The sequence below is a fragment of the Zeus faber genome, assembly GCF_960531495.2.
Source record: "Zeus faber genome assembly, chromosome: 3".
NCBI lineage: Eukaryota > Metazoa > Chordata > Actinopteri > Zeiformes > Zeidae > Zeus > Zeus faber.
In genome coordinates, this window is record NC_137190.1 from 15,071,481 (window position 1) to 15,087,446 (window position 15,966).

The 15,966-nt window shown below is 47.8% G+C and overlaps 1 protein-coding gene across 1 annotated transcript in view; it reads left to right on the plus strand.

Annotated features, from left to right (window-relative positions):
* The window catches only part of kif26ba (kinesin family member 26Ba), a gene marked incomplete at its 5' end in the record, with an annotated part of 82,683 nt that overhangs the window by 60,519 nt on the left and 6,198 nt on the right, over positions 1–15,966 (plus strand). Inside the window, 15 exons of the mRNA XM_079998221.1 lie at positions 358–556; positions 4,391–4,562; positions 4,646–4,978; positions 5,976–6,161; positions 6,379–6,514; positions 6,709–6,955; positions 7,196–7,294; positions 7,548–7,678; positions 8,455–8,634; positions 9,016–9,287; positions 9,975–10,698; positions 10,849–11,774; positions 11,954–12,186; positions 12,313–12,459; positions 12,693–12,907. Coding sequence (XP_079854347.1) covers positions 358–556; positions 4,391–4,562; positions 4,646–4,978; positions 5,976–6,161; positions 6,379–6,514; positions 6,709–6,955; positions 7,196–7,294; positions 7,548–7,678; positions 8,455–8,634; positions 9,016–9,287; positions 9,975–10,698; positions 10,849–11,774; positions 11,954–12,186; positions 12,313–12,459; positions 12,693–12,907 — 4,200 coding nt within the window. The remainder of the gene's footprint in view (positions 1–357; positions 557–4,390; positions 4,563–4,645; positions 4,979–5,975; positions 6,162–6,378; positions 6,515–6,708; positions 6,956–7,195; positions 7,295–7,547; positions 7,679–8,454; positions 8,635–9,015; positions 9,288–9,974; positions 10,699–10,848; positions 11,775–11,953; positions 12,187–12,312; positions 12,460–12,692; positions 12,908–15,966) is intronic.

The window sequence follows — 15,966 nt, forward strand, 5'->3', positions numbered from 1 at the left end:
TGGGCAAGAGATTCAGAAAGGCAACGTATCACACACAGGCGGAGAGGATGCCGCAGTGAAGGAAATAACCTGATATAGATGTTGACTTGAACAACTGATGAAACCAACCTGGGAATTAGGCTTCATGCTGCGATGGGTGTACACAGCACAGATCAATTACATTTCACCAGCGTCAACTGCTCATGGTTTTTAATGCACCTGCACCGAGTGGCACCACCTCTTTCATGCACCCACAATATCCAATGATGTCAGACAGTCTTACTGTCTGATCTGTGGATGTGAAGTTAAGGTTGCCCAGATTCTCTCTCCCTCTCCCTCTCCCTCTCTCTCTCTCTCTCTCCCTCGCTCCCCCTCCAGTGTCTGGAGGACGTAGCCGCCTGCACCTCTTGGACCTGGGCAGCTGTGATGTCAAGGCCCTGGGGGGTGGAGGAGGAGGAGGCGGAGGGAGGAGCAAGGAGAGCTCCTCCACCCCCACAGCTCCGCTCTGCTTGTCTCTCTCCGCCCTCGGCAACGTCGTCCTGGCTCTGGTCAACGGCAGCAAACACATCCCCTACAAGTAAGCGGGGTTGTTTGTTGTCCAGTCGTGCATGGTAGAGGAGAGAGGAGCGGAGGGGAGGAATGGAAATGAGAGGGGACGGGGGGATGGAAGGTAGAGGAGTGGGGAGGAATGGGAGAGGGAAGGAGAGGGGAGGCGACGGGAGGAGTGGAGAGGAGACGAGAATAAAGGAGCGAGGAGAGGAGGAGAGAAGGGAAGAGTCGACGAGAGGAGAGGAGGCTCGAACGTGTTTGGAGAACGCGGGGTGGCAAATAATAAGAAATAATTGCTTTGAGTGAGGAAGGAAAGGTGAAGAGAGGAGCACGTGGGGTGCAGGGAGGAGTGGAGAGAGGGGGACGCAAGTGAAGACAAAAATAGGAGGGAAGCCGTGAACGGACCTGACTAGAGCAGCATTAGTCCAACTATGGCGGTGGAAGAAGGAGAGAAGAAGGGAGAGAGGAGGAAGGACAGAGAGAGAGAGGAGGAAGGAGAGGAGACGGCAGGAGAGAGAGAGGGGGAAGGAGAGAGAGAGAGAGGAGGAAGGAGAAGAGGGAGAGAGGGAGAGAGAGAGAGGAGGAAGGAGAAGAGGGAGAGAGAGAGAGGAGGAAGGAGAGGAGACGACAGGAGAGAGAGAGAGGAGGAAGGAGAGCGAGAGAGAGGAGGAAGGAGAGAGAGAGAGGAGGAAGGAGAGGAGACGGCAGGAGAGAGAGAGAGAGAAGGAAGGAGAGAGAGAGAGAGACAGAGGAGGAAGAAGAGCGAGACAGAGAGGAGGAAGGAGAGGAGACGACAGGAGAGAGAGAGGAGGAAGGAGAGAGAGAGAGCGAGAGGAGGAAGGAGAGGAGACGACAGGAGAGAGAGAGAGGAGGAAGGAGAGAGAGAGAGAGAGAGAGGAGGAAGGAGAGGAGACGGCAGGAGAGAGAGAGGAGGAAGGAGAGAGAGAGAGCGAGAGGAGGAAGGAGAGGAGACGACAGGAGAGAGAGAGAGGAGGAAGGAGAGAGAGAGAGAGAGAGAGGAGGAAGGAGAGGAGACGGCAGGAGAGAGAGAGGAGGAAGGAGATAGAGAGAGAGAGAGAGGAGCAAGGAGAGGAGATGGCAGGAGAGAGAGAGAGGAGGAAGAAGAGAGAGAGAGAGGGAGAGAGAGAGAGAGGGGGACGGAGAGGAGACGTCTTCTCTCAAGGTGATTTCTGTCGAGGGCTGTTGTGTGTTTTCAAACAACAACAACAGCTGCTGATACATATTCATCCCATTTATTTGCCACATCGACTCTTTGCTTCGGCGGCAAAGAGAGACGTAGATGGAGAGAGAAACCTGAAGCAAAAAGGAGGTAAACTGTAATAGGTAACAGGGGCCACAGCAGACAAAAGAGAGTGATTGTAAAAAAATAAAAATAAATAAAAATAAAAAGTGATGGAGAGTGCCGGAGTCCCTGCATCACTATTCCTCCCAGAGACGAGATGAATACAACCGCCTCAACGTCCTGGTTTAGCCTCTTCTCTCCGCACCCCTTTCTTGTTCCCTCCTTCCTCCTTTGCCTTCCCACTCTCCCTCTCTATTCCTCCCTCTCTCCCCCTCTTTTCTATCCTCAGGCTTTGGAGCTCTCTATGCTCTGTGCTTGGTTAATTTAATCATTAGCCTTTACATTTACATTGCAAAACACTCTGGAATTTATTATAAAATGAATTCATGTGCGTGCACGTGCGCGCGTGTGTGCGCACGCACGCACACACACACACACACACACACACACACACACATGTGTTCCACTGCAGCTGGAGCACCTTGCAGGTTTCGGTTGTTGACTCCGGTGACTTTGATCTTGTTTGGATGCTTTGTACCGCAGGCACCATGTCACTGCCGAAAAAACGAAAATAAAACAATACCATCCATAAAATCTGGAGTTTTACACACACGATATGAGGTGGCAACTACAGGTTATAGCAGTGGCAGTAAAAACAATGGAAATGGCCAAAATGAGAAGGACAGATATGGTGGAGTATGATGAAAAGCCAGAGGGGGCAGGGAAGGGAAGGGCAGATGAGACGAAAGAAAAGAAAGGGCGGACAACATTAAAATCGAAGGTGAGGTCAGAAAAGGAGTGTGTATATGCGGTGTGTATCTGTGTGTGTGTGTTTATAGTGAGAGGAGCCTGAAAGAGAGAGCCATGGCCACAGGCTGTATTTTAGGAAAGGGGACAGCAGCATGAGGTGCCGGGCCGCAGGGGAGTTGTATTTACTGTCAGCCCTGCAGGCATCCAGCGGAGCAGATTTACACACACGCGCACGCACGCACACACGCACACAGACGTGCACGCACACGCACACACCCCCACCCACCCAGGAGAATATCCTTTCCTAAAACACACAGCCTGATCTTCTCTTATGCTAGTATATACCTAGGGATAGATTATCATATCAATTGCAAATTCTTGCATTCATCTACAGTATATACACCGATCAGCCACAAGATTAAAACCACCTGCCTAGTATTGTGTAGCTCCCCCTTGTGCCGCCAAAACAGCCCTGACTCGTGGAGGCACAGACTCCACAAGACCTCTGGAGGTGTTCTGTGGTATCTGGCACCAAGACGTTAGCAGCAGATCCTTTAAGTCCTGGAAGTTGCGAGGAGGGGCCCCCATGGATCGGGCTTGTTGTTCCTGCACATCCCACAGATGCTCGATGGGATTGAGATCTGGGGAATTTGGAGGCCAAGTCAACACCTTGAACTTTTTATCATGTTCCTCAAAAGTTTGGGTGCATTATCCTGTTGGACTATCACTGCCATTAGGGGTGAACTTGGTCTGCAACAATGTTGAGGTAGGTGGTACGTGTCAACATCCACATGAATGCCAGGAGCCAAGGTTTCCCAGCGGAACATTGCCCAGATCATCACACTGCCTCTGCTGGCTTGTCTTCTTCCCATAGTGCATCCTGGTGCCATCTCTTCTCAGGTAAACGACGCACACGTACCCTGCCATCCACATGATGTAAAAGAAAACGTGATTCATCAGACCAGGCCTGGGCATGTGAGTGTCAGGACTGGACCATGGAGCAATGGAAGAAGGCATTGCTCCATGGTCCAGTCCTGACACTCACATGCCCATTGTAAGTGCTTTCGGCAGTGGACAGGGGTCAGCATGGGCACTCTGACGGGTCTGTGGCTACGCAGACCCATACTTAGCAGACTGTGATGCACTGTGTGTTCTGACATCTCTCTATCATAGCAGCATTAACTTTTTCAGCAATTTGTGCTACAGTAGCTCTTCTGTGGGATTGGACCAGACGGGATAGACTTCGCTCCCCATGCGCATCAATGAGCTTTGGGCGCCCATGACCCTGTCGCCGGTTCACCGGTTGTCCTTCCTTGGACCACTTTTGCTCGGTACTAACCACTGCATACCTGGAACACTCCACAAGACCTGACGTTTTGAAATTCTGACCCAGTCTTCTAGCCGTCACAATTTGGCCCTTGTCAAAGTCACTCAGATCCTTACGGTTGCACAGTTTTCCCGCTTCCAACACATTAACTTCAAGAGCTGACGGTTCACTTGCTGCCTAATATATGCCAGCCCTCGACAGGTGCCTTTGGAACGAGACGAGCACCACCTGTCAGTGGTTTGAATATTGTGGCTGATCGGTGAATGCTGTTTCATTATGCATTTTTTTTTATCACTTTTATTTCTACATCTATTACGACACTAGACAGACGGACTACTGCTTGTGCACTGTCATATCTGCATGTCATGTCCATCAATGGCAAAACAAACCCGTTCATGGACAAACATACATATGCCCTGCACGGATCTGCTGTTCATCTCCACTCTGTCTGCGCTCAGATTCTGGTTTCTGTCTGTTATCAGGGACAGCAAGCTGACCATGTTGCTTAGGGAGTCGCTAGGCAACATGAACTGCCGGACCACCATGATTGCTCACATCTCGGCGTTGCCCAGGGATTTCTCTGAAACTCTCTTCACCATCCAGATCGCATCCCGCCTCCTCCGCATGAAGAAAAAGAAAACGAAAGTTACGGTGGTGAGTCTCCATGACTCCTTCGTACGTTCAGGAAAACATCTCCCGCTGCCACCGCCTACCCTCCCCTTCCTCTCCCTCCACAGCAATACACCTCCAGCTCCTCGGGTGGGGAAAGCTCCTGCGAGGAGGGTCGCATGCGTCGCCCCACCCACCTGCGGCCTTTCCACCACCGCGGCGACTCCGAGTCAGACCTCCAGCTGCTCCGCCTCTCCAGCGATCCGGACGAGTACTCGAGCGGCGAGCAGTCGTGTGACACGGTGATCTACGTGGGCCCCAGTGGAGCCGCCGTGTCGGACCGAGAACTGACCGACAATGAGGGACCGCCCGAGTTTGTGCCCATCATTCCTGCTCTGCTTCGTGGAAAATCCTCAGAGCAGCTGCAAGGCCAAGGCCAAGCCATGGGAGCACAGAGCAAGGTAATTTCATTTAAAGCCACATATTTAACGTAAAGCTGCATTAAGCGATGTTTCTGCTAATGAGTAGAATCAGACTCTCTGGGAATTTTTAGGATTTCTTCGTGCAGCTTTCAACAAACATCACAAATAACAAGTCAGTGTGTTTTCGAAAATGGTCTTTTAAAAAAGATAATTGCACAAATGAAAAATTTATTTGTATTCTTGTTACCCCTTTTATGGTCCCTTAATCTTATTAACAGTATGGAATGTAAATGTCATGCTGCACAGTGCGGGTGTGCACAAACAAAACTGTCCAATAAATAGGAACAAGATTGAGAGAAGACAGATGTCCACATGTGACCTTTTTGTTTAATTTGGAAATTCATCAAATTGCAAAAGCCTTAGGCCCTCTAAATGTTGCTTCATGGTGTCTTTAACATGCATGTTTAATTGCTGTAGCAGAGTTACAGAGTTCAATTTAAATATAATTTATTTAAACAACTGGTAAATTGGTTCATTATCAAATAATCAGCAGAGCCCCTTAAAGTAAGGCTGTTAAAAGTTGTTAAGATGAGAATACACGGTATAATAACCAAGAATGATGGGCTTCAGGATTCAGAGATGGTGCTATTTAAAGATAAAAGCATTGATTAGTCTGCTCTGGTATTATGGTTTGATGAGTAAATCCGTCCCTTCCTAAAAATAGCAGCTAAACGTGCAGGTAATTATTAAATCTCCCACCCAAGTATTAGCTGCGAGGATTCGTAGATTTTAGAAAAAGTGGAGAAAAAAAAAATGCGTGGTGAAAAACACATAAATTCCATATTACTTTATTGACCGTCCAACAACATGACCCTTTCCCGCAGCTGCACGAGATCAGTGTATTTTAGATCCGTGTGTCCGGGCTTCAGGTCGGCTGTGAGCCTGTTTTTAAACTTGCTGCATCATTTTGTCTGATTCCCAGCCTCTCGTCGGCGAGACTCTTATTAACTTCTTCCCTTTGATCCGCCTCCGACAGGCGCAGCCCCAGCCGGACCCCCAGGCTCCGCCCGCCGGGCCCTGCGCCCAGGCCCTGCCCCCGGGCCCCCAGTGCCTGCTGGGGCAACCGCTGCCCCCCGTCCCGGAAGAAGGAGCCGAGTGTCTGAAGTGTAACACCTTCGCTGAGCTGCAAGAGAGACTGGACTGCATCGACGGCAGCGAGGAGGTGAAGGAACTTAATAGGACGTAAAATAGAAAGAGAGTGGTTGGTTGAATGGAGCCTGGTTAGAGAGGTTGTTTCAGTATGAATCCATATGGGAAAAACCGACTTGTATGAATTATTTTACTTTTTTATGCTCTTCATTACAGTAACATAAACGCAGTCATTGTTATGTCTTCCTGTACGGCGGAATCTGATCAGATCTGTGTCGTCATTGTTTTAGGTGGAAAAGTTTCCCTTCGAGGAGGTTCCAGCAGGCAAACAGGCCAAACAGGAGCCGTGTTCATCTTCACCGCCTTCTGCTGCCGCTCCTTCTGCCTCCGGGTTTACGCTGGGTTTGGACACCGGCGCACGAGCAGGTATGCTTTGGAAGTGAGGTCCATAGAAACTGCAGAAATATGTGCGAATGAGTGAGTATGTGTGTTTGTGCAAATGCATCAGGATTGTTTTGCCTGTTTGGGACCGGTTTTACGTATTTCACCCCAGCCTTTGGGTTAGGGTTTGTCTCTCTATTTAAGTTTGAAACCGATTGATGTTCTCCGTGGTTCTGCAGGCTGTAGAGGAGGCACGGCAGAGCTCGGCTCCTCCCCCCCGGGAGCCTCCAGGAGGAGGACCAATGACCAGCAGCTCCAGGAGATCAGGGAGGTGGTGGAGGAGGCCGAGCTGGCCCAGACCATGATCCACAGCCTGGCCCAGTGCTCTGGCTCCTCCCTGGTGAACGGCGCGAGGAGCGTCACGGGAAGCAACTGCACTAGCACCAACTGCCTGCACAGAGCCAAGCACAGCAGCGTGCACGACAGGTGAGGACTGACGGTGCACCACAGAAACATGCATTTTTTTCTTGAATGTTTCCAGCTCAAGACAATATCTGATTAGACTTGAGGTGGCAGTGGTTATATGTCAACCCCATCGCAGGATCCGAGATCATTTCAAATAACAACAAATCTGATATCTCAGTATTAAAAGCATTTTAGTTTTGTTTTTTCTGATTTTTCTTGAAATTGTGACTTATGAATGTCCCCTGTTGTTCTTTTGGACAGCCGTGAATCTCTGGCTGGCAATAATAATGACAGTAAGGTGCGTCCACTCGGATCACCGCGGCTTGGTATCGCCAGCCTGACCAAAACTTCCGAATACAGGTAGAGAACGCAGGCACGCACGCGCACACACACACACACACACACACACACACACACACACACACACACACACACACACACACACACACCTCATTAGACGATGTTATATAGACTGTATTTCACCAAACAGTACCACCTACTGTGGTATGAATATATATATACTGTATGTCCACACTGCAGTAGGGAGGAGAGTGATGTGATGAACAGCCCAGCAGCTCCTGACCCATTTCTGTTCCGCTCCTCTCCTCCGCAGACCGCCCTCCTCCCCGTCCCAGCGGTGTAAAGTGTACACCCAGAAGTGTGTGATGCCAGGAACGCCCCCTCTCTCCTCACACACTTTGGCGCAGGACAGCCAGCCCACAGAGTCTGTGACACCGCCAGACAGTATGAATCTATTTACCATCTTGGTCATTTATTTATGTGCGCCTCCACCTTGTTTGACCAGGTCTGATGTTTTTAATGGATTAGTAATTGGTGTAAATCCCAGCAGGGAACTTTGTTTTAATGATCTGTTTTAGCCTTGAATTTACCACTTTTCACTCCGACTTTAACCTTTTATCCTTTTTTTGTATTAAGGATAGTGAGGTAATTAGTTTTTTTTTTTGTTTTTTTTTGCCTTGTAGCTTCCCAGAAAACTATAACAAACAAATTGGCTGTATTTTATAATTAGTCTAACAATTTGAATACCTTCCCCCTTTTTCTACACTCCCCTGTGTGTTGCATCAGTATTAATAACATTTTATTAGCTTGCTATTTTTTGCGTCTTTGGAATCGGCTGCTCTCTCTTTCACTAATCCCTTTTGTTTCAAGAAGATCACAGGGGTTCATGAAAGCTTTCCAGTGTTCAAAGTCTCCCTTCCAGTTATTCAGTCTGCATGCTCATCAATAAAGACAGGGTTCTAGTTGAAGTAAGACCCGAGTAACAAAGAATCCAACTACCTTTCTCCAGACATGCCAGTATATGCATTGGATTTTAGACACAGAGAATAAAGCCTCCTCTTTGATTTCTCCTCCTGAATCCTATCGCCGGCTTGAATTTGAGAGAGGATTGATGTGATATCCACTTTGACGGTTTTCTATTCCGCTGCTGTGCACATGGATATCACACTTGCAGCATGTTGTTAATTACTGCAGCCTAAATTGGGTTTGTGGTTGCACAGACAGTTTGGCGGCAGACAGTGGCCGTTCCTCCACAGACTCCCTGCTGTCCAGGACGTCGCCTGTGGGCATGAGCCTGCAGGTCCAGGAGCCAGCTCCCTCGCTGTCTGCCAGCCTGGGCTCGGCAGAGACGCTGTGCGATGACGACGTCCCACAGATTCCCTTGGACACACACAAGGATGGTGAGGACTCTATAAACCGCAGCTCTTTGAACATACGTTATTCAAACATTAGTCTGAGGTCACAGACTGGAGGAAGATACAGTATTTTCTCAAAGTTTGATATAAAATTCATACTAAAATATGATCAAATATACTTAATAAACAGAGGGGATTAGATATAAAAGCCTGCCTCTAATATAAGCCAGCTTCCAATGAAGGCCTCGTACCCTCTGCAGTTAAGGTAAATAATGAGGTTCAATATTTGAGGAAATACGGTTTGGCACAAAATGCCTGAGGTCAGCCTTGTCATACAAAGCCCTGAGCTCCTGTAACAAAGAATCATACCCCTTTCACTCTCACCATCTGCCTCAGCCCTGGGCCTGATGGTATCTCTGTCCCCAGGCAGGCAGGTCGCGATGGAGGAGGATGAGTTGGTGTTTACCCTGGCTCCCGGAGGAGAAGTGGCACTGCTGGGGACCCAGGGCCTAGACGGCCGCCCGGCCAGCATCATCAGTTTCAACAGCGACTGCTGCTCCATCACCGCCGTCGCCTCGGACTCCAGACCCATCAGCATCATCAGCGGCGACGGGGAGGGTGCAGCGTTGGAGCACTACGGAATGTATCATGTCTCAGCAACGACTGCTGGCGTTACGGAAGTGGTCGCCATGGCAGAGGTCAGTGCGATTGACATACTTTACATGTCATGGTATATATATTCAATATATCTGTCCAAACACAGAGCCATTGATATACCGAATACTGAACAAGTTTGTACCGTCACTCCAATTTTACTGGAAATTGCAGCAATTACAATTGCCCATCATTTGTTCCGTGTTGTGTGAAGTGACCAACTTTTTGAAATCAAATCCCAATGACTCCAGAAATCCAATTAAAAATAACTGTATTACAAAAACGGTAAGCACTAACTCCAGTATTCTTTCCAGTATATACTTATCTAGTACATGAATCCATCTTAAAATTGATCTTATTTATAAACCAATTATTTACAGTACACATCATTTTTTGTACTTGTATGTAGAATATTTATTACTCAATTAACATAAATAAAACTGTGAAAACTCACAGATAATTATTAGAATGACTATAAAATGTATTGCTCCAGCGGTCACTGTATTTCAATGTTTGATATTGTATATTTCATTATAATTTATCATAAAGGTGTCAAAAGACATTTAGATGATTAAAGGGGACAGTTATATAACTGTAGTAGCTTATTGCCAACATATATGGCATCCTGTTCCGGGCTCTGTCACATTTTATGAGATTATACTGAATCATTGCCTGTTGAATTACAGTAATTCATATTATAGCCAATTCTATTGTACCTGATCCCATTGTAGGTGGCCATGGCCAAGCTCCGGCTGGAGGGTGAGCCATTAACCACAGTCTTTCCAAGCTGTGGTTCATCCATCTCTTCCTGGCTCAGTGATCTGAGCGTGGGCAGTGAAGCTGATCAGTCCTTGCATAGCTTCAGCCAGTCCCAGAGCCAACAAGGGGAAGCGCTCGCTGATCCTGATCCCAATCAAAGTCTTTCGTCTGGAGTGGAAGGGCCAGCAGAGACCCTTGAAGGTTATGGAAGTAAGGGGAGTCAGGAAGGAGAGCTGGCAGAGAGTGGGAGTGAGAGGGGAACCCCGACTAAAGACAGGCTGAAGAAGACGCCTCCTTCGATGGGTAAAACCATCACACAAGCCCTGGGGGGGCCTGGAAACTTCTCCCCACTCAAAGCCACCATCAGTGTTCACCCTTGTATGGCCGTCAAGCCCATGATCATACAAGAACCCACGATCCTCTCCTTGCAATCAAAGACAGATTTGATCAAGGACCATGCCAAACCCAACGATACCCAAGCCCAGCATTTAGCCTCCATTTCCAGTGAGATGAACTTTGAAGACCCGTGGTTAAAACGTGGTGTTGTGGAGATGAGGTCAAGTGAGATGGTGTGTGATGTGAAGCCGGAAAAGAGACAGATGGAGCAAGCTAAGATCCATCAGGTTGGGCCAAGCCTGGCCTCAGGAGAAAGGGCTGCCACAGGACATCTAGACCAGCGAATCTCCTACAAAGATTGTGAGCACTGTAGATCCAGTCTTTTCCTTTAAAATATACTTTTGATGAATTTAATAATCAATTAATGCCATATTGAAAATAATACAAAAAAATGTATCTTTGCTTCGTGATTATTTAATTCTCTTTCTCATTCTGTTCTTCCAATGCTAGCTGGGAACCACGGAGGCTCCAGTGCAGGTAGTGAGGTGGTCTCCTCATCCGATTCCTCCAAGAGGGTGGTTGATGGCTGCGAGATGGTGGCTGTGGTCCTCCAAGGAGACTGTCTGACGAATATATACAACCCTGATATTCACCGTACCGCCAGTCTTCCCCGCGGCTGGCACAGGCTCAACCGCTACGACGGCCTAGATAATGGAGTCGAATACCAGAAACTTGGTGTCACTACATCAACACCCTGCAGTCCCAGGTCCACGCTTGACCGCCGTGGGTCGAATGCAAAACAGGGCCTTTTCTCCCACAAGAGGGGAGGAATCCCACCTCTTCCACCAGTACGGAAGTCAAGCCTGGACCAGCGCAACAGGGCTGCGGGTCCTCCACTTAGTCCTCTTCACCAACCCAGCCATGGCCTCTCGTTTCTGGGCAGCCCTGTGGACGATGCAGGCATTGCTAGACAGCGAGGCTCCAGCATGGACAGTAGCAGGCTTTTCAGTGCCAAGCTGGAGCAGCTAGCAAATAGAACCAATTCACTGGGCCGGGCCCACAGCCCCCACAGTGGTGCTCCCCAGTACGACTGCTTCTCCTTGGAGAGAGGGGGAAACCTGAGAGGAGGTGGAGGAGCAAGGGGGGAGAACATGTCTCGTACTGGCCGCAGTCTTACCCGCGCTGGCTCCCTCTCTTCCCCTCATGGACATGGAAGCAGTCCTGGTTTCAATTCCCATTCTGGGACGAGCAGCGCCCCTCAGTCACCAGCCAAAGGCAGCAGCCAGTCGAAGATCTCAGCTGTCAGTAAGCTGCTGATGGCTAGCAGTCCTAAGGCAAGGAGTCTGTCTGCCTCCAGCACCAAGACTCTGAGCTTCTCTACCAAGTCTCTACCACAGGCTTTCAACCGCAGCTCCAGCCTCCCTCCTAATGGCAAGGTAGTAAGTCTCGCTGTGGTTCAATGAACAAAGATTATTAAACATTTTACTAAATATGTGTCATCAAACAGATAACTATCTGAAGCTGAATGTGGACAAAGTAAATACAAGACAGTTACAGGAACCTTAAAAGGCCCTGTTTCCATCCATCGATCCAGCTTCTCATTTTCTTCCCCCAGCCCCAGGCCCCGGTGCAGGCCCCGATCCAGCAGCCTGGGCCCTCCACTGGCTCTTGGTCGACACAGTCTCTGAGCCGCAGCCGTGGGGGGAGTCTGGCTGCCAAGCTGCCCCTCCGGGCTGTCAATGGCCGGATCTCTGAGCTGCTCCAGGGTAGCGCAGGCTCCCGCTCCAGGGGCCACAGCCAGGGAGGAAGTGCTGAACCTGTAGAGGAGAAAGGAGCCGGGGCTGCAAGGTGAGTCGATGGAATACGTCAGACAGAGAAACATACATAACAGAAAACAACTAATATCTCTGCAAAGCAACACACAGAACAAATTGTTTCCCATGTTTTCTAAATGTTTATTTCTTGTCCTTCAAGCGGGGCTGGACATGGTGGAGGAGGAGGGGGAGGTAGCCAGGCGGAGGAGAAGCCAGCCATCGTCCAAACGCTCCCCTCTCCTTACAGTAAAATTACAGCCCCAAGGAGACCACACCGCTGCAGCAGTGGCCATGCCAGCGACAACAGGTACCGATCAACTGAAAGGCACTTATAATGTCCGTCGCCCATCACAAGTATCACTCGTACATTTCCCTGTACTGAATATTATACTGTTGGAAAGAAAAAAAACACCATAGAGCCATTATGGGAGTTTCAATGAGTTTCAAAGAATTTATGTTCTGTGCTGTCAAAGCCTTTAGTGTGCCGTACCTAGATCTCACACTCAAGTCTCAAACTTGATCGTGTTTGGCCTTCGACAGCAGCGTGCTGAGTGGCGAGCTGCCCCCGGCCATGGGCAAGACGGCTCTGTTCTACCACAGCGGCGGCAGCAGCGGCTATGAGAGCATGCTGAGAGACAGCAGCGAGAACACCGGGAGCAACTCGTCCGCCCAGGACTCTCTGAGCGAACACAGCTCAGCAACCACCTCGTCCAGACGCAGCTCCAAGGCCAGCAAGAAGAGCCGCAGTAGCACAGGTCAGATACACACACCCGCCTGAGCACAGACCACCTTTGTAATTTGTTCTAATATAAGCAGCAACAAAAGGTTGGCTGGAATAGTTTTTTTTTTTACATTATATGTTCAAAAGTTCTACTTCATCAGAATACTGCTACGTGTCCATTTAATCCCATTAACAGTAGGGCACACGGGTGGACAGATACTTTTATGGCTATTGATACGTTTGTATAAAGTCTATAAACGATAAAATAAATGAGCAATTCCATCAATTAGTCCTTTATTGCCCCGGAGCACAAACCCTTGAAGCCACAGCTTATTGTAATTAATCGTCATTTAACGCTCCAAAGCGGCAACAAAATTGGCCCAATTATTAATAAAAAGTTAAAAACTAATTATGTGGAAATTAAATCAAAATATGTGACCGGAAGCCTGAGCGGGGACTATTGGTGTCAAAGAGTGTGTGACTATCAGGCTAAAGAATGTAAGAATGAATAGGGAGATATTTGGAGAGAGATTTCTATGGAAGGAGATTCGCTACAATGAAATGAAAAGATCAGTGGAGCAAAAATAGACTCCATAGTGTGAAAGCCGTGAAGGGGCAAAATGTAAAATAGGGGATGGAATGAGCCAGGTAGGGAAGGTGACCCAGAGCAGCCAGCTGTGAAATGGTGAAGAGGCTCTGTACGGCTCACACAACCCAGCCAGTTAATTTGCTAACCAAATCACACTGAGTCAGACATGATGATGGATACATGCATGAAGAGAAAATGATATAGGAAGAAATTACTCTTCCCAAGGTGCTACTGAAGGCTTATTGAAAAAGCCATGGACCACCTCCAATAATTATTATTTTCCTTCTTCCACTGCTCCATGGTCCAGTTCTGACGCTCACGTGCCCATTTTAGGTGCCTTCAGAGGTGGACAGGGGTCAGCATGGGCACTCTGACCGGTCACAGCCCCATACACAGCAAGCTGTGATGCACTGTGTGTCCTGAAACCTTTCTATCATTGCAGCATTAACTTTATCAGCAATTTGTGCTACAGTAGCTCTTCTGGGGGATTGGACCAGACGGGCTCGACTTCGCTGCCCACTCGGGGTTCAACGAATTATCAACATAGTGGACAAATTGATGACCAAATTAGTTGCCAACAAATTGTCGATTAGTTGGCAACGTCGTCGTGTGTGTGTTTTTCGGGCTGATTCGGAGTGAAGTGAACATGAGAGCGAAACCTTCCTGACCAAAAACATCGACCAAAGACCAAAAAGTGCGGCAGCATTTCACTGTGAACTCAGCCAAAATCTGCAGTGTTTCCCACACATGAAATTGACTTGGGCGGGCCGCCCAGGTATGTTAGCGGCCGCCAAAGTATACTGGCGACCCATTTGAGCATTTTTTATTTTTTATTTTTTTATCCGTCCGAGAGAACGACGCTATCCGCGACCGAATAACTAGTGCACCAGCCTCGTAAGAAGACGCTGACACGGCTCTCTGCTTAGAAAGTTTGTCTCCGATCGAGAGACAACAGGAAGCGGTGCTGCCTTCACAGGCTCGGAAAACTGTAAGTGAAGCTGCGTTCACAGGAATTCAGAAAACTGTAACCCGCCCCTTTGTTTCTTTTATTATTATTTATTTTAAATTTGGGCTGATTGTTTGATTTATTCAATTAAGTTAAAACTGCTGTAGTTTTGTTATATTCTATTGCTGCTACTTTGCTTATCCTTGGTTGTTTTTTTTTAAATAATATTGGAACTTTAAATTGTCTTTTGTATCAGCAAGAAAGTTCATTAAAATACCTTTTTTTGAAGTACTCATCTTTATTGTCTATAGTGTTAGTTAGCACATGGCTTAAAGAATCTGAAGCTAAATTTAAAAGCTGATCGCTAAATAAGAGCCATTGAGTAATTGTGCGATTCATAACCCAAGTAGCCGATTATTAGTTTCAATAACCAATCAATTATTCGTTAGTTGCAGCCTTACTCCCCAGGCGCATCAATGAGCCTTGGGTGCCCATGACCCTGTCAACGGTTCACCGGTTGTCCTTCCTTGGACCACTTTTGGTAGGTACTAACCACTGCATACTGGGAACCCCACAAGACCTGCTGTTTTGGAGATGCTCGTCGTCTAGCCATCACAATGTGGTCCTTGTCAAAGTGGCTCAGATCCTTACGCTTGCCCATTTTTCCTGCTTCCAACACATCAACTTCAAGAACTGACTGTTCACTTGCTGCCAAATATATCCCACCCCTTGACAGGTGCCACTGGAACAAGATGATCAATGTTATTCACTTCACCTGTCAGTGGTTTTAATGTCGTGGCTGATCGGTGTAGGAAACACCTGAAGCAGAATTGGTCTCGACTCCATCTTATCTTACATCTAATAAGGGGGTTGGGAGTTACAGTTGACCCCAACATGCCAACTTGGACCGACACACACTGTATCTCAGAGAACCCACCAACATGGTCATATATATTGTTTCCATTCTTTTCTTTTAAATATACATCAAGGCAATATACAAAAAAAAAAAATCAAAAAGACTGATCGAAACTCTTCTTTTGCTCATCTCTTGACAACCCCTGTGTGAGCGTCTCTGTGTTGCAGTGAGAATAAATAGTTAATAAAGCAGAAATCAATCGCCTGTGCCTGGAAGTTAGGGAAGTGTGATTTATTTAAAGCAATTTTCTTTGTTGGATTAAATTTTATTGCCTCATTTTTGTGGCTCCCCTCTGTATTTCTATCACTCTTTAACCCTCTCTGTGCCTCACCACCTGTTCTTCATTGTGGGTTTTTTTGCACCCCCCCCCCACACACACACAGTGCATTTTATTGTATCTCCCATCTCAAGATATATCAGATATCTCACGCTTCTGCCGACATGTCTTCCAATTTCTATGGTAATGCTGTGGCAGTGTGTGTGCATGTGAGTGTTCATTACCCTTTTGCAGGAGATTAGAGAATATCCTGTTTCCCTGCGTATGCTTCTTGATAACTTCTCTCTGTCATTATCACTCTCATAACCCGTCTCTCTGTCTCGGGATTTGGCTTATTTTCCCCTCTTCATGTTATCCGTCTCCCC